The sequence below is a fragment of the Schistocerca nitens genome, chromosome 3 (genome assembly GCF_023898315.1).
Source record: "Schistocerca nitens isolate TAMUIC-IGC-003100 chromosome 3, iqSchNite1.1, whole genome shotgun sequence".
Taxonomy (NCBI): Eukaryota; Metazoa; Arthropoda; class Insecta; order Orthoptera; family Acrididae; genus Schistocerca; species Schistocerca nitens.
Window position 1 is genome coordinate 405,173,796 of NC_064616.1, and position 19,747 is coordinate 405,193,542.

General features: G+C 36.7%; 1 protein-coding gene across 3 annotated transcripts in view; it reads left to right on the forward strand.

Annotated features, from left to right (window-relative positions):
• The window catches only part of LOC126248341 (solute carrier family 41 member 2-like), a 530,019-nt gene extending 512,932 nt beyond the window's left edge, over positions 1-17,087 (forward strand). For all 3 annotated transcript variants that reach the window (XM_049949243.1, XM_049949242.1, XM_049949245.1), the window contains 4 exons: positions 7,786-7,933; positions 8,437-8,642; positions 13,528-13,676; positions 15,808-17,087. In XM_049949243.1, the coding sequence (XP_049805200.1) occupies positions 7,786-7,933; positions 8,437-8,642; positions 13,528-13,676; positions 15,808-15,984 (680 nt within the window). In that variant the 3' untranslated portion in view covers positions 15,985-17,087. The remainder of the gene's footprint in view (positions 1-7,785; positions 7,934-8,436; positions 8,643-13,527; positions 13,677-15,807) is intronic.
• The last annotated feature ends 2,660 nt before the right edge of the window (positions 17,088-19,747 follow it).

The following is a 19,747-nucleotide window of genomic DNA, read 5'->3' on the forward strand; positions in this document are numbered from 1 at the left end:
AACGTTATGAGCTGTCCTGTGTGACAACTATATCATTTGTGGGCAATCTGTTTCCAGAACACACATGCAGGTGTAGTTTGCAAACAAAGAATAAGGTTTCTCTTCTTGACTGGTCTTCTCCTCCCCCAGACTTCAACACCATAATAATATACAGGGTGTTTCAAAAATGACCGGTATATTTGAAACGGCAATAAAAACTAAACGAGCAGCGATAGAAATACACCGTTTGTTGCAATATGCTTTGGACAACAGTACATTTTCAGGCACACAAACTTTCGAAATTACAGTAGTTGCAATTTTCAACAACAGATGGCGCTGCGGTCAGGGAAACTCTGTAGTACGATATTTTCCACATATCCACCATGCGTAGCAATAATATGGCGTAGTCTCTGAATGAAATTACCCGAAACCTTTGACAACGTGTCTGGCGGAATGGCTTCACATGCAGATGAGATGTACTGCTTCAGCTGTTCGATTGTTTCTGGATTCTGGTGGTACACGTGGTCTTTTAAGTGTCCCCACAGAAAGAAGTCACAGGGGTTCATGTCTGGTGAATAGGGAGGCCAATCCACGCTGCCTCCTGTATGTTTCGGATAGCCCAAAGCAATCACACGATCATCGAAATATTCATTCAGGAAATTAAAGACATCGGCCGTGCGATGTGGCCGGGCACCATCTTGCATAAACCACGAGGTGTTCGCAGTGTCGTCTAAGGCAGTTTGTACCGCCACAAATTCACGAAGAATGTCCAGATAGCGTGATGCAGTAATCGTTTCGGATCTGAAAAATGGGCCAATGATTCCTTTGGAACAAATGGCGGCCCAGCCCAGTACTTTTTGAGGATGCAGGGACGATAGGACTGCAACATGGGGCTTTTCGGTTCCCCATATGCGCCAGTTCTGTTTATTGACGAAGCCGTCCAGGTAAAAATAAGCTTCATCAGTAAACCAAATGCTGCCCACATGCATATCGCCGTCATCAATCCTGTGCACTATATCGTTAGCGAATGTCTCTCGTCCAGCAATGGTAGCGGCGCTGAGGGGTTGCCGCATTTGAATTTTGTATGGAGAGAGGTGTAAACTCTGGCGCATGAGACGATACGTGGACGTTGGTGTCATCTGGACCGCAGCTGCAACACGGCGAACGGAAACCCGAGGCCGCTGTTGGATCACCTGCTGCACTAGCTGCGCGTTGCCATCTGTGGTTGCCGTACGCGGTCGCCCTACCTTTCCAGCACGTTCATCCGTCACGTTCCCAGTCCGTTGAAATTTTTCAAACAGATCCTTTATTGTATCGCTTTTCGGTCATTTGGTTACATTAAACCTCTGTTGAAAACTTCATCTTGTTGCAAAAACACTGTGTTCTAGGCGGTGAAATTCCAACACCAGAAAAATCCTCTGTTCTAAGGAATAAACCATGTTGTCTACAGCACACTTGCACATTGTGAACAGCACACGCTTACAGCAGAAAGACGACGTACAGAATGGCGCACCCACAGACTGCGTTGTCTTCTATATCTTTCACATCACTTGCAGCGCCATCTGTTGTTGAAAATTGTAACTACTGTAATTTCGAAAGTTTGTCCGCCTGAAAATGTACTGTTGTCCCAAGCATATTGCAACAAACGGTGTATTTCTATCGCTGCTCGTTTAGTTTTTATTGCCGTTTCAAATATACCGGTCATTTTTGAAACGCCCTGTATGTGCAGAGAGAGAGGCCAATGAATGGAAATTAATTTTTTTTTTCCATGTGGATCCACGGCCTCTAAGTGTTTAATAAAAAAATGGTCCATAGTAGGCTTTAATGTAAATGGTCTTTATTGAAATCATGCAGTTAGCTAATTTGACAACTTGTCATTTCCATGAAAAGTTGCCAAAATTATCTAACTGCATGATTTAAATAAAGACTGTTTAAATTACAGCCTGCTACAGGGAATTTTTCTTTTACCAAATGGGAACTAGCCTGAAACTGTATCAAGAACCCAGGGCAAATTTTGGAACATCACCTTGACAACCTGAGATGAGGTGCTAGAAAACAGTCAATTTATTGCCTACCTCATATACTCTCTTCCTCACAGGATGCAGATGGTCATTGAAGTTGAAGGCTTTTGGACAAGATGTTGAGCAATGAAATGCCCTGAATATCTTACATAAAAAAGCATGATCTCTTCTCTCTTTAAGTTTTTTATCTTCAATAGGTGAAACAAATTAATGTAGTAAGACAACAACAAAAATGGGGCTTTAGTGGGATTTGGGTTGAATGCTATGGTTGCATAGACTCATTGTAGCTGACTGATTAACTTATTGAGATTTGAAAACATTATACTTCCTTCTGCAACTTCCACTCTTTCTGTTGTTCTCTTATTGCCTCTGTCTCGTCATATGAAGTGACTTTTTGACTTTCCCACCTTTGCAAGCACAGGTTTCCTTGTGTGTTTGTAGAGCATGTGACATACATTTCGAGTGCCAGGAAGACATAACTCCTTCAGTTGCATTGATTGTTTACTTTTATTATGAGCACTTTGTATTATGTAAGGTAATCTACTCCTGCATGACATGACAGTCATGATAAGTATTTGTAGCTTCCAAAGTATTTTTGTGAATGGCTGTTCACAGAACTAGTTATTTGGGCTGAACAGGAGATTTATGGGGAACAACAGAAGAAAATACTTACATATTTAAAGCTAACCACAATGCTAAAGTTGGTTTGAATAGTTTAATGCTTCATCATGATACAACTTGGCATTTTTCACATTGATAAATCATTGTCAAAGTGCTAAATAACAGAAAAAATTTCTTGGACTGACTATGGATTGAACACCGAATGTTTCAATTTGTAATTCTTGCACTTCCCCATTGTTTAAAATAATGAAGGTTGTATTTTCACTAACAGCACTAAGCCAATGAGGCACTGAAGTACACTTGCATTTTTAAATAATAATAATAATAATAATAATAATAATAATAATAATAATAATAAAACCCGTGGAGGCCCGGGAAAAGAATAGGCCTCTGGTATGTTCTGCCAGTCGTAAAAGGCAACGAAAAGAACAAACCACTAATAGGGCTAACCCCCCTTTAGTGTGATTAGTTGGTTCAGGACAGAACTAAAGAAGCCTCGGACAAGCGCCGTCATGGTCGGGGGCGACGCTTGAACCCTATGCCCGCCCACAATGGTAACGACACTGCTAGCCAACTGGAAAATGATTTAAATCCAAATAGAGGTGTTTTGCAGGATATGCTTCCTGCAACCACCCTAGAAGGAAAACAAAGGCAGAGGATGAGATGGTCAGATGAAGTTAATCGACACCTCATGTTCTGTTATTACCAAGCAACAAACCTAGGAACCAACACAACTGGATACAGATCACAAGTATACACAACATTTATTACCAGATACCCAGAATTAAAATTTTTAACAGAACAATGACTAGCTGATCAGATCCGTGTAATAATCAAAAATAACAGGATACCCCAGTCAGAATTAGAAAACATCAAACAACAAGTACAACAAATACTGGAACAAAATAATGTGCAATCAGAAGAAGAAGAAAATACAGTAATGGACTCAAACATCCCAGAGCAAACAAACAAAGAACAACACGCACCAATTAAACAATCAGAGGAAAACGAAATCTTAAGACAGCCACCAGAACAAGCACAAATAGAACACGAAGTGACACACATGTTAGATATAGAAGAAAAATTTCAGCTGACATATATAGAATACAAAGACACAAATACAGACATGAGACCATTCTTGCATAGACCACCAAATAACCCACAAGTCGAAACAACAATAAAAACTATCAACACAATCATACACAACAAAATAAATGAAAACACAACTATGGAAGAGTTACAACTACTGGTTTATATAGGAACACTCACTACACTAAATATACACACTAGACAGAGATCAGAACCAACCAACACACAGAAGAAACCCACAAAACCAGCATGGCAACACAGGCTACAGATCAGAATAGAAAAACTGAGAAAAGACATCGGACAGCTAACACAATTTATAAGAAATGAAATCTCGGAAAAAAAACGAAAAAGGTTAGGTAAAATCTCACAACAAGAAGCGACAGAGCAATTAGACGAAAAGAAGCAGAAATTACAAGCATTAGCCAAACGACTCAGAAGATACAAAAAAAGTGAAAATAGAAGGAAACAAAACCAAACATTCAACACAAACCAAAAGAAATTTTACCAGACAATAGATAACACACACATTAAAATAAACAATCCACCAAACATAACAGACATGGAACACTTCTGGAGCAACATATGGTCTAACCCGGTACAACATAGCAGGCATGCATGGTGGATACAAGCAGAAACAGACACATACAAGATGATACCACAAATGCCTGAAGTGATAATTTTGCAACATGCAGTCACCCAAGCAATTAATTCTACTCACAATTGGAAAGCTGCTGGAAATGATAAAATAGCAAATTTCTGGTTAAAGAAGTTCACCTCAACACATTCACATCTAACTAAATTATTTAACAGTTACATTGCAGACCCATACACATTCCCTGATACACTTACACATGGAATAACTTATCTGAAACCTAAAGATCAAGCAGACACAGCGAACCCAGCTAAATATCGCCCCATAACATGCCTACCAACAATATACAAAATATTAACTTCAATCATTAAACAGAAATTAATGACACATACAACACAGAACAAAATTATAAATGAAGAACAAAAAGGCTGTTGCAAAGGAGCACGAGGATGTAAAGAGCAACTGATAATAGATGCAGAGGTGACATATCAAGCTAAAACTAAACAAAGGTCGCTACACTACGCATACATTGATTACCAAAAAGCTTTTGATAGTGTACCCCACTCATGGTTACTACAAATATTGGAAATATACAAAGTAGATCCTAAATTGATACAGTTCCTAAACATAGTAATGAAAAATTTGAAAACCACACTTAATATCCAAACAAATTCAAATAATATCACATCACAGCCAATACAGATTAAGCGTGGAATATACCAAGGAGACTCATTAAGTCCTTTCTGGTTCTGCCTTGCTCTGAACCCACTATCCAACATGCTAAATAATACAAATTATGGATACAATATTACTGGAACATACCCACACAAAATCACACATTTGCTATACATGGATGATCTAAAACTACTGGCAGCAACAAATCAACAACTCAACCAATTACTAAAGATAACAGAAGTATTCAGCAATGATATAAGTATGGCTTTTGGAACAGACAAATGTAAGAAAAATAGCATAGTCAAGGGAAAACACACTAAACAAGAAGATTACATATTGGATAACCACAGCGACTGCATAGAAGCAATGGAAAAAACGGATGCCTATAAATATCTAGGATACAGACAAAAAATAGGAATAGATAATACAAATATTAAAGGAGAACTAAAAGAAAAATATAGAAAAAGACTAACAAAATTCTGAAAACAGAATTGACAGCAAGAAACAAGACCAAAGCTATAAATACTTATGCCATACCAATATTGACCTACTCATTTGGAGTAGTGAAATGGAGTAACACAGACCTAGAAGCACTCAATACACTTACACGATCACAATGCCATAAATATAGAATACATCACATACATTCAGCAACAGAAAGATTCACATTAAGCAGAAAGGAAGGAGGAAGGGGATTTATCGATATAAAAAACCTACATTATGGACAGGTAGACAATTTAAGAAAATTCTTTATAGAACGAGCAGAAACTAGCAAAATACACAAAGCAATCACTCATATAAATACATCGGCTACACCACTACAATTTCATAACCACCTCTACAACCCTTTAGACCACATAACATCAACAGATACGAAGAAAGTAAATTGGAAAAAGAAAACACTTCATGGCAAGCACCCGTATCATCTAACACAGCCACACATCGATCAAGATGCATCCAACACATGGCTAAGAAAAGGCAATATATACAGTGAGACAGAAGGATTCATGATTGCAATACAGGATCAAACAATAAACACCAGGTATTACAGCAAGCATATTATTAAAGATCCCAATACCACAACAGATAAATGCAGACTTTGTAAACAACAAATAGAAACAGTAGATCACATCACAAGCGGATGTACAATACTAGCAAATACAGAATACCCCAGAAGACATGACAATGTCGCAAAAATAATACATCAACAGCTTGCCTTACAACATAAACTTTTAAAACAACAAGTTCCTACATACAAGTATGCACCACAAAATGTACTGGAGAATGATGAATACAAATTATACTGGAACAGAACCATTATAACAGATAAAACAACGCCACATAACAAACCTGACATCATACTCACCAATAAAAAGAAGAAATTAACACAACTAATCGAAATATCCATACCCAATACAACAAATATACAAAAGAAAACAGGAGAAAAAATTGAAAAATACATCCAACTGGCTGAGGAAGTCAAAGACATGTGGCATCAGGATAAAGTTGACATCATACCAATTATAGTATCAACTACAGGAGTCATACCACACAATATCCACCAGTACATCAATGCAATACAGCTACATCCAAACACATATATACAACTACAGAAATCCGTAATTATTGATACATGTTCAATTACCCGAAAGTTCCTAAATGCAATATAACACATACCGTACAGTTAATAGGAAGTGACGCTTGATCAAGGTCTGCGTCACTTTCCATTCTCAACCAGACTTAACGTCTGAGAAAGTAAAGAAATAATAATAATAATAATAATTCACTGGGTTTATGCTATTTTCTCTTGTGTAGCAATTGAATTTTACAATTTATATTTGTACCATACATGTTTCACTAATATTGTCAAAAGAAACATCAGTGCTAATTGTACTGTAATACTGTTGAGAATACATTTTGAAAATAAATAATGAAATATATATTACATATGTAATATATTTGGTGTAAATATCCAGTAATTTCAAATATCAGTTTCATAAGAGAGAATTCAATGTCAGAGAATTACCAAACACAAAACTGAGGTTAAAAACGATTAATCTTCAAACAAAAGACAATGAGGACTACTGTAAAAGTTGATAGTTATCAGAATGACAAAGATGCTTTTATTGTAAGGATAAATTTCTGCTCTATAGTCTACAAACTACTATGAAAATTCTGGTGAAAGAAAATGAATACACACGCAAAAGTTAAGAATTACCTGGTAATTTATCATACTTCACTTGCAATTGAACTACTACTTCCTATTGTATTCAAAATTGTGATTATCTCCTCATTGGACCCAAACACTGAAATTTGTGTAACCAAATAACAACAATATAGCACAAGATAGATTGCTACTTACCATTAAGGTAACATGCTATGTTGCAGACTGGCACAATTAAGACACTTACACATAAGCTTTCAGCCACAGCCTTCATCAGGTAAAGAGAGAGAGACGCCATTCATTCACACAAGCAAGTACACCTCATGCACACATGACTGCCAGCTCCAGCAGTTTTCTGCCCAAGCTACCAGAGTTGGCAGCCATGTGTGCATGAGGCGTGCTTGCTTGTGTGAATGAATGGTGTTTGTTTCTCTTTTTATGATGAATGTTGTGGCCAAAAGCTTATGTGGAAGTGTGTTTTAATTATGCTTATCTGCAACTCAGTATGTCACTTTTATGGTAAGTAGCAATCTATCTTTTCCTATATTGTTAACATAAAATAAACACAATATTATGATTTGCCATAAGTTAACTTAGTTTCAACTACTAATCAGTAATCTCTTTCTTTGTGTGTCCATTTTCAGATGTCAGTCCCTGGGTATCTGCTACTGTAGTTGCATTTTACTTATTGTTGCTGCCAGTATGGATATATGTTGTATACCGTAACAAGTACACAAAGCCAGTTCTGTATTCTGGATGGGTTCCAGTACTTGGTGCTCTTCTCATCAGTGGGTAAGTTCAAAGTATGAGGTGACTACAGTAGCTGTAATACCACAAAGGCAGATTATAAAATGTTTCATTGAAATAATGATTATTCATCATCATCATGAACAATAACAATAACTGTTGCCAACTTGTACAGGAATATAAATGAATAAATAACTGTCACACTATCTGAATATGATCAACCAGTAACAGTTTCTCTCTTATGTTGTCATGGTAACATTCATACAATTTAGACAACAGTACAGATGGCACTCTCAAATTGTTATTTTCAAACTGAAATTACAGAACAGAGACATAGTGATGTTCATCCTTCAATGACAAGTTGTCAAACTCTTATTGTAAGAATTGCTCATAATGGTTTTCCTATATGTAATAAGCAAGATTTTATTTCATTACACATGGGGCTGTGGGAGTAATGAATAAGTAATAAGCAAAGGAATATTTTGTTAGTATTTAGATTTATACAGTGTTGAGAATAATGACTAAATATTCCCTTCACTATCTTTCAGGTTTGGTGGTATTGTCATGAATTCTGTCTACCAAATGTTCAATGGTTTTGTTGTGTTTCAACCAATAATTAATGGAATTGGTGGCAACCTTGTGTCTGTACAAGCTAGTCGCATCTCCACCATGCTACATAAGACTTCACTCAAAGGAATTATTCCACCACATACTAAATTATGGGTTTGGCCATGGTCAGCTCTTTTCAAAGGATGTAAGTTATTACTTTAAAAATATCTTATCTACATTTGAGCAATTAAATGGAGAATACAGTTACAACAGACATTAGCTAGCACATAATGTGGACTAGGTGCTTGCATTAACAAAAACAGGAACTCAAATAGGACCTCAGTAAAATTTCTCAATACATCAATTTTTGTCTGTAAATGCTAATAATCATAGAATTTTCCACCTTTATTTCAGTATATGACAACAAAAATTGTCAGACTATATATTTCAGTCTGTAGTGACCATCTGCAGCACCGTTTTAAGCATATCCCACTATAATAAAGCCAGAGAGGCATCATCAAAAGACAGAAACAAAATTAGCTAGGCATCATCAAACAGAACTAATAATATGATGCTAACTAGGCCAGAGTGCTTGCAGAGCACTAGTAGTGCCATTCACATTATGACTCTGCCGGCACTGTGGCTTACTTTGTATCATATTATTAGTTCTGTCTAATTATGCCTTGCTAATTCTGTTTACATCTCTTGATAGTGCCTCTCTGCCTTTATTATGTTAAAATATGTTTCAAACAGATCTGAAGATGGTCACAACAGACTGAAACAATAGCCTCATAACTACCTTTTTTGTGATCATAGACTGGAATCAAAGATACAAATTCTACACTTTGTGGATAACTGTTGTTATTCTTAACTATTCTGCAGCATGTTAATAATTTTGCTATCAACACAAAAAACATGCATGAGTGAAAAAAGTTGTATTGAGGAAAGCATCTGGAACTGGACAAAGAGTTGCATGTTATTTATCATTTATTAATGAAGACTAGTTCAGTGAAGGAAAAAAAGGGCTACATGTAGTTAAATATGCTACAGTAAGATATGTCATGATCAGAGCGCATATCAGCCAGCATACTACGAAATTATTGATGAATGCATTAATTATGCAGTAAGCATATTTGCTCATTTAACATATTTCTTGTCTATTTGACTTTACAAGTATAAATCCCTAATCTCTTGAAGAATGCTCATTCAACCAAGTTTTTACTCTTGCACAAGATACTGCAGTTCTTGGTAACGTCATCAGAATAGTGGATGATGGATTATTTTCACTCTCCTATAGATGTCTTTTTTGAATGTTTTCACAATTTCTGACCACATGAACTCAATTTAATAGACACCCCACCCAATCCTCCCCAACTACAACCCTGGGTGTCCTTAATTCAGAATCAATGTTTCCTTATTGACTGAATGTTTTATGATCTCGTACACTGCTGTGCAAGAAGAGGCAAGCGAAGGTATCTTTATGGGACCAAATGTGCGACAAACTGCTGGTGACAATAAGAAAATACTATATCTGAATGTGGGGTGTCTGTTCTTATGGACATGTCCGTAAGAACAGACATCACACATTCATACAATTGATACACCTAACTGTACAATGGATCCACCTTCTTCAGTGCAGATGCACAAATATGTCCGACCTCCTGTGGGACTCTCAGAGTAGCGAACATGGAAGAAATGGTTAGGGGCTGCGGATAGGTGGTGCACAGTGGGAGTGTGAACTGGCCGTGAGGCATGCCGAGATAGTCTGTGCAGTTGTAGTAATGCTGTGTCCTGGATGATGCAGTGGTTAACACACCTGCCTAGTATGCAGGAGATCCTGCATTCGAATCCAAGTCCGGTACACATTTTCACTCATCAGCGCTGATCGCACATAATGTCCTGATGCAGCTGACAGCAATGATCCCCTCCCTTTCCTTTCCTTTCTTTCCCTCTCCACCTTGAATTAACCTACAACTACTACATATGTGAGGACTTCCAAGCATAATGTATAGAAGGCTTCTATGAAAGAAAGTTTTACTTAGTAATTAATATTTATTTTGTGCACATGTTTATGTGGGGATGCAGGTTGCATTGAAGGAAGGATTTACTAAGATAAATGCAAAAGTCAGATATTAGAATATTAATAATGAATGCAATAACAAACAAATTGAATACTACCAAACTGTGAGCACATATATGGGCACAATTAATGAATTATTGTAAAGAAACAAGCAAAAGGCAATAATTATGACTAAAACAAGTTGAAGAGAAGGAAAGGGGGAAAGTAGATGTTACAGATGGTTCACAAAACATTAAGAGAAATAAATATGAAAATACTGAAGAAGAAAGAAGACAGAGGAACTACATAAATTGTAAAGCAGCTGAATAAAAGTAAGACCTGAGCTCGCCAAAAACAGTGTCTGGAAAGCCACTCAGTAGAAAACTACACTTGGGTCTATAAATTAAGGAATCTTTCAGATCTGTGAAGTAATGTAAGACATGCCAATGATACATACTCCAAAATGGGCCCTCGCGACGTTCTGACACGTGATATAGTGATATTGGTATCTGGCACTTACTATGTGTGGCATCCCTCTGACAGTGACATACAGTATGTTAGCACAGGGGATGCTGACCACTGGAGGTCAGCAACAGTCCATCATGCCAGTGTTAGGTCAGCAGAACTTTTGCCTTGAGCATCCCATATGTGCTCACATAGACATAAGTCCAGAGAGCAAGATGGTTACTTAAGATGATTGACACCCTCTTGTTTCAGGTACTCATCCAACAAGCATTATCATACATCAGGTAAATCCTATACCTGTATTAAAGTGCACATACCATTCCAGAATGTCACCTCTGTAGACTGTAGCTGCCATATTCTCCTAGAAAACACAGGCACTGATATATGTGCTATTAACATGATCCCACCACAGGTGAGAACATCAGCACCATCACATTAGACTCTATCCACAGTACATGTCTCACATGCATGTTACACCAACAAACAGCTGGAATCACCATCCATGCTAAACTGTGGCTAATCTATGAACAGGACAGTGCCACAGTTCTTGTTTACATTCACAGTGGGTAAAATACCACATTCTCCAAGCCACATGGTGTGTCTGTGTTAGGAAAATGTGGATGACATGCCACCAGCCATACAGAGGAACACGTGGAAGCTGATGACACATTGTCTAGTGGGAGATGACTGTGAGACCAAGAGCTAGCCATGCAATCTCTAGCCAGGACAGATGCTATGCCAGTAGGATGTCTTCAACCCTGGAAGCAAGAAAAAGACCCTGGCACTGCATATTACCAAATGTTTGACCTTACCCATAGTACTGCAAAAGGCTTTATACCTCCTGAAATAATACCCTCACCCAGCCATAAAATAATGCTACGAGAAACATGCATCTACCAGAATGGTATGATGGCCCATGCAGTGCTCACATCATGTGCAGAAATTCAGCTTCAGGGCTCAGGTAATCCACAGCTAAGACTAGTAGTGGGATACCACAGATCTAACCAGGCAGTGCAAATTGGTCCTGTAACAGTTTAATTACTTAGTGACAGAGGGGTACTGTAGATACGCACATCGTTAGCCACCTGGCAAGTGTATGCCCTCACAACTTCAGACACTGATAATCTCCATAAATAACTTGGTTTCCCAACAGTAACTGCTTTGAACTGAATAGACGTTGTTTCATTAAGGAAATTGGGCTGAGAAATGAAATTTAGCATTTGCAATTAAATTGAATTAGTCATGCATAGCTAAACCATCCTGCTACCACATGACTCGTACTCTGTGCAAAACACACACAACGTAGTCAAAACTTTTTTTGCAAGATTTCATGATACCTTCAGCTGCCATTCTCTTGATTTCATGTACAACTGTGTCTGCCCCAATAGCTGAATGGTCAGTGTGATGGACTGCCATCCTAAGGGTCCCGGGTTCGATTCCCGGCTGGGTCGGGGATTTTCTCCACTCAGGGACTGAGTGTTGTGTTGTTTTCATCATCATTTCACCCCCATCCTGCACCAAGGCTGCTGGACCTGCCCCCTAAGGGGCCTCCTGGCCAATGATGCCAAACACTCATTTCCATGTACGATTATATAATTTCGGACTTTGGCCATTTTCAAGTATTTGATGGGTGATTTTCTAGTTGTAAATCATGCCATGTAAGTCATTGCTCCTATGACTGTTATGCTCATAAAATAAATCCTAGTTGTTTTGTGCCATTTTAGGAGCACATTACATTTGAGCAACAACTGCATTTTAGTGACACACACTTGCACTTATTCTATTGAGATTTTGAATGTTTTTGAGCTTTTGGATAATATCTCCAAAACAACAGCTTTTTCTTATCAATTAAATTGGGTATGATATCACAGAATGCAAGCCATATTGCTGAAGTATTGCTAACTATATGTAACTTGGAAGATGAAAATGCTGAGAAACAGTTACACATCCACACTTTAAGTTGTGCCAAGCCCTCTCTCTTCTGATCTTAGCTTTATTTTTTACCATGTACTCTTAGTCACTTTCCATTAATGCTAATACTGCCTTCTATCCCACAAACTGTTGATAATTACATATTATTTTTGCAGGTGCTTCATATGACTGGTTATACATTTTGCTTGTATTCAGTTTACTTTCAAGTGCTCTTTCTCTTTCAGCTGCCAAGGGTTTGAGAAATTGCATTGTGTTGATTTTAAACCAAAGTTGTAGCTTTTATGAGACTGGATTTGTAGGCCTTGAATTTCATTTTGACATTTTGTAAACACTGTTTACTCACATTGGCATAGCAAATTCTTTTCTTACCTGTCTGCAGATCTTATTGTGTGTAATGCATTTTTACATACATTTCAGATGAAGTAGGACCAATGCCATTATGAACTACACATGCAACATTTAAGTAAATTTCCTTTGTTTATGTGATATGACCTTCATGAAATTGGTAAATCAAACAAATCGAGCACTATAGTAGATATATTTCATTTGTAATTATACTTATTTCTCCATAAATATAGCCCAAGCAATGATGAATGACTTATAGTTTATTATATTCCTTGTATCTTTTCCTCAGTGCCACATGCTGCCACTGCAAGGCTGTTGATACTTCTGGCTGTCATAGGACAATCAATTTTTGTATTTATAGCTGATTTCTTCCATGCCGGTGAAACCACCATTGACTACAGATTTGCTCTCACTTACATATTTGCCAGTCTGTTGCAAGTAAGTACTTTATGATATCAACACCTCCTCCTGCACTAGAACTGTTTATTTGAATGATGATACCAAACATTTCTCTGTCTTATCAACTAGTAGACAGTTCTACCACTGTGTATAACTTAGATTTATATCTGCAGTGTAAGGAAAAGATAGACTGCTACTTACTGTAAAGATTACATATTAAGTTGCAGGCAGGTACAATTAAATGACACACATTCTTTCACACAAGCAAGCACACCTCATGCACATGACCTCTATCTCCAGCAGACTGGACCAGCATTCTGGACCAAGCTAACAGAGATGATGATCATGTGTGCTTGGTTATGTGAAGCAATCTGTGTTTTCCTTACATTGTTGATATTACAACCTGAAACTTCCGTTGTTAGATTAGCATCTACAAATTATGCTGTTTTTACTGTAGACTTACTCTTTCTACATCAGCTTTTTTTATTGTGCCTGGTAGCAACTCATCCAAGAAAACAGTCATAATGAAAGGTGGACAATTCAAATATACTGCTTACCAGCATTAGTTTAATCTGACAATTGTCTACAACTGTCCTAAATTCTAGTGCATGAAAAGAAGAAAGGTCAGAGCTTCACATCTGTAAATTATGTATCCATTGGAGAGGAACTACAAGCTTGGACTTGACAAATATGGGAAAGTAAACTAGCCGTGTCCTTTTTAAGGGAACTACCGTGACATTTGACTCAATTGAAAGTAAGGAGAAAACTAAATCTGGGTGGCTCAATGGGACTGGACTCATTTTCTTCCAAAAGTGAGGCAATAGCCTTTACTATTGAGGTACCTCACTCAGTATGAAGAAGAGTTCTGGACATAGAGGCACTCAGAAAAATGATTTGTTTCTCTGGAGAAACCATCAACACACTAACTAACACAAGCTTCAACAACAAAATGGCCACCCTGAGGCACTGTGGTTAGCATTGCTAACTGCTGATTTGATGGTCCTGAGTTCTATCCAATGGCTACCTCAGATTTTCTCAGATGAGGGAAGGTCTGAAACTGAGTTTCTCAGCCTTGTGCAGCCATATGATAAAAGCAGTCAGTTGTGTTAACATTCTAACTGCCAAAAAAGAATGAAACTGAAATACTCACAACAGGTGCAAAGCCATGAGAATTATTTGTAACAATAAATACACCTACATGTGCTACCACTGAGCTGTCTTAAAAATAGTGTTTCAGTAACAGCAAACTGCTTTCGAATATTGACATTTTATGCCATACTCCTTTGCACATAAATGCTGCTCTAAGAACAGAAAACATTTTATTTTCAAAGTCCACAAGTGAATAATTATTACTGTAATGCTGTATAGTTACTTTTGGAAGATGAAAAAAATTGTTAGTTCTCAAGGTGTTGCAATATAAATTATTGAAATCTGTTCCATTGCAGCGACTTTCAGTTATACCCCTTGCGATTAGCCTCTATTTCCTTTTACAATCATTGCTAACACTTAACAATGTATAACTACGAACTGTGTCCAAAAAAAAAACAAAAAAAAAAACTAATAAACTTACACTGTGAAGGTTGTGGAATATTTTAAGATGGCTGTACATTTCATAAAGGCTCCAACAAGGTTTTGCCTCATTCATCCATAGCTGAGAATAGTGATAATTATTAATCATAAACCAGAGAAACTGTGATTACGAAGGACTGACACATTGAGAAATTTTACGTCTTCAATCCAAAACATGATTGTCAGCTGGTCTGAAGTAGAAAAAAGTTTATGAATGAGAAGTAGAACTGCATAGTTTAACAGCTTTTTTGAGCTTTAGAATAGTAATGCCCCTCTACAACTACCACCATACTCTTAACCTGTTGAGAAACAGAAGTTTCTCATAAGAGTTCTGTTTCCCGCTTCACTAAATGAAACAGCCATTTACATGAAAGCAATCACTAAATTTGCAGATGATGATACAGATTTGAGCCGAAAAGGTGAATCAGTTAAGTATTTGTTTGTAGAGATGTAAAGAATCACAACTATTATAGTCTGACACTGCTGATGATATAACTTCTAATTCCCTTGGAACAGGAAATACATTTTTTTAGAGTAAATAGTATTTTTGTCTAACATAAAGTCCTTTTCATGATTTATAAAGAATTTCTGTATTTTTCAGGTCATGCTGCTGTTATATTTGGCTCACTTGTTCGTGCATATTATGTGGAGATGGAAAAGTGACCCAGATAATTCTGCTATACCATTTCTGACTGCCATTGGTGATCTCACAGGATCATCATTCCTGGCATTGGCATTTGCTTTCTTGCAGGCTGTACATGTAACATATAATGGTTAAAGGTTGTACTTATTAGAGAAAGAAAATTTTCTAGATGCTATGGCCATATTAATGGATAACACTACATTTGACATCTGTATCCAAAGTACTTTGAATATAGTTGTTAAAATAATGATGTTCCTCCACATGTGATGTACACTCACAATTCAATATTACTGCTGCTACATGGAAAATTGTAGGCAAATTTAAAAACAGCATGCTTGTCCTCTGAACAATTTAGCACATAGTTGCTAATGTAGGTATGAAGTACAAAATGCTTGAGATGAGGTGCAATTAGCATTTTGAGAGAAGTAGCATCAATATTAATAATAGTATCTCTCTACATACAGTTGCAAAGTAAACTGAATCATTTGTAGCTTGCATTAATCGTTTGTAGATAATACTGAACTGAGTATTTAACATAAGAGGTACTCCACTATAATTGTGAAGACATTGCATAGGGTAAGCCAAATATCATACTTGATTCCATGAAGAATGTAACAGTGTATCCAGCTATGTCTGACAACATAAACAACAAAGAACAGTATTATGTAAGGACTGAATTATTTAACATTTTTTATGTTTACATCCTTCTCTTTAATTGAGAAAGCGTGACATATAATCCAAATGCAATTTTTCTGAAATGTGCAGCTAATAGTGCTTTGCCAAACATTTTTGCAATGCTTGAATAATGCACTGATATCAGTGTAATTAACAACATACATTTTAAAAATTGTGACTACAAATTGTTGTTTAGTTGGTGCATAATACCAAAGCTGTTGGGATTCACGCACAGTTCTGCATAACAAAAATTTTATTGAGTTGTATAGAGTAAGAGAAGGCTGTGTGTCTAAATGTCATCATTTTGCATCAAATGTCTATTTTCTCCTAAATAATGTGCCATAAAGTATGTAATAAAGTAAGTAATTGTGTAATGCATTTTAGAATTTGAGATACTCATTGGCCACAAAGTTATGACAATCATTATTGTTACCATCAACAAAATAATACTATTAACAATAACTTTTTATGTACTTCAGCTACAACGCTGAGTCACTGACTGTGATAATTGTACCTGTGGAAGTGCAATTCATGTATCTTCATTATCGTCCAAATAAATGACTGCCACATGTAAATAAGACAGAAAAATTACTGAGCCTAGATGAACATTAAACTGCATCTCTCTTAAGAATGTCAGTTGCAACTTACATCAAATTCTCTGAAATATTTCATTTAGCTATCAATGATTTCTTGGTTCATCTGATGTAAGATTTTTTCTGTAACTTTGCCTCCTCAGTATTACATTTACATGGTAATCCACACACAAGCAAAATAACATAATTCATAGAGAACAACTACATTAAATCCTGTGTCTTGCAGGGTTCTCTTTCAACGATTGGTACTGTGAAACAAAGTAAGTATTATGATGCTTGCAGAGAGGTCCTAAAAACCACAGTTGTACAAAACAGCGTCTTATTTACAGTAAGGAAAGCACTATTCATAGCAAAATATGGAAAGAAGAGGAGAATGAAAGATGGCTGTAATGACTGAATACATGCAGCAAAGCAGTTAATTTTAGGTACAATTCATATACTGACTGTTATAAATAAAAAGGGGGAGATCAACATTTTGCCATCATGATGAACACATTACAGAAACAGATAATTCCTCTGATTAGGTATTTATGTTCAGGCATTAACTATTAGTTTTTAAGGCACAGTTAACACACATTAACTATCAATACTACAGATTTCTATATTCCAGTGACATTTATTTATAAGAGTGTACCAGTCTGTTGTAATGAATTCAGACCAAATGGTAGGACAAAAGAATTGGACAAACAATAATCTGACCATATCTTAAATAACAATTGCTATGCATAGTGGCTGGAAATGGACAAAAAGTCAAAGTTGGTAAAGACCATTGTCCAGTTGTGACATAATTTCTATCCATCCCAACATACGGGATGACACCTCTTCAAACACTGCATTACCTAAAGATACATGTTTTAGAAAAAAAAAGAGGACCCACAAGTTTATAGTGTAACACACTAAATTATTAGTTTATTATTTCATATGTACTTCTACACATTGATCTTGCCAAAAGTCGAGAAGCGATTCTTCTTGGTGTTTTAGCTCACTGGGGCACTCTGGTATGGTCTCTGGGGCACTCTGGGATGCTCCCTGGTGGACTCTGGGAAGCTCTCTGGTGCACTCTGGGATTCACTCTGGGTCACTTTTGGATGGTCTTAGTCTATTTATTTATTTTATTTTTCAGTTTAAAGTTTTAAACTTGGTGTTGTTTGAGTTCCTAACAAATTCTGCTGGGAAAACGTTTTTAGGCTGACTGGCTCACTCTTTATCTGTTAGTAATGAAGCAGAGATTTATATATATATATATATATATAAATCTCTGCTTCATTACTAACAGATGGTCTTTAAATATGTCTGCTTGTGAGATGTCTGCTTGTGTCTGTATATGTGTGGATGGATATGTGTGTGTGTGTGTGAGTGTATACCCGTCCTTTTTTCCCCCTAAGGTAAGTCTTTCCGCTCCCGGGATTGGAATGACTCCTTACCCTCTCCCTTAAAACCCACATCCTTTCGTATTTCCCTCTCCTTCCCTCTTTCCTGATGAGGCAACAGTTTGTTGCGAAAGCTTGAATTTTGTGTGTATGTTTGTGTTTGTTTGTGTGTGTATCGACCTGCCAGTGCTTTCGTTCGGTAAGTCACATCATCTTTGTTTTTAAATATATTTTTCCCACGTGGAATGTTTCCCTCTAGAGGGAAACATTCCACGTAGGAAAAATATATCTAAAAACAAAGATGATGTGACTTACCGAACGAAAGCGCTAGCAGGTCGATAGACACACAAACACATACACAAAATTCAAGCTTTCGCAACAAACTGTTGCCTCATCAGGAAAGAGGGAAGGAGAGGGAAAGACGAAAGGATGTGGGTTTTAAGGGAGAGGGTAAGGAGTCATTCCAATCCCGGGAGCGGAAAGACTTACCTTAGGGGGAATAATTAGATGTCAGTGTGTTACTTTAGTTTTGTCTTAAGAAAAGATTTTGCATGAAAGTTACCTTAGCCCTTTTAAATATCGGATGCTTGTATGTGGTACTAGGAATAAATGCAAGTACAAATAATGGTTCAATGAAGAAATTTACTGTGCATAAAGAGTTTCTATAACTTTTAACAACATTCATTTATGATATTTTACAAAACACTCCATTAATCCAGCTCTTTTCACCCCTAATTGCACAGTTCTTCATCTTTTTATGAGACATGTATGTATGCATGTAACGCAATATATTGTATTAAATTGTTTATAACAATGAGTTGTTAAACATAAATCATACACAAAGTAGCACTAATACAGAAAGCTTAATCTCACTTTTCGCTATGAAATATTGTTACTACAGGAAATATTCTTCTTATATGGCAGTTCACTGTGGTTAAAGAACTAGGAAAAACACTTGAAAACAATTTAATATTGTTGACATTAGGATAACATTTTAGTAAAATTTGTGTGTGATGGAGTATTAAGAAATTGCACTGACAGCACCACAACTAACAGTCCAGAAACAGACGAAAGTTATCTGTCTATACTGACGTCACTTCAGTTTAAATAGTTTGACCAAATGGTGACACCTCTCTTTCATGATTCTGACTATAATTAAACTTAAAGAGAAGCATAAACACACAAAATTATGACAGTGGGTTCATTCTGTAAACTGACTGTCAAGTTATTTTCATTCTGTGCAATGTGTAGCACTTAAAG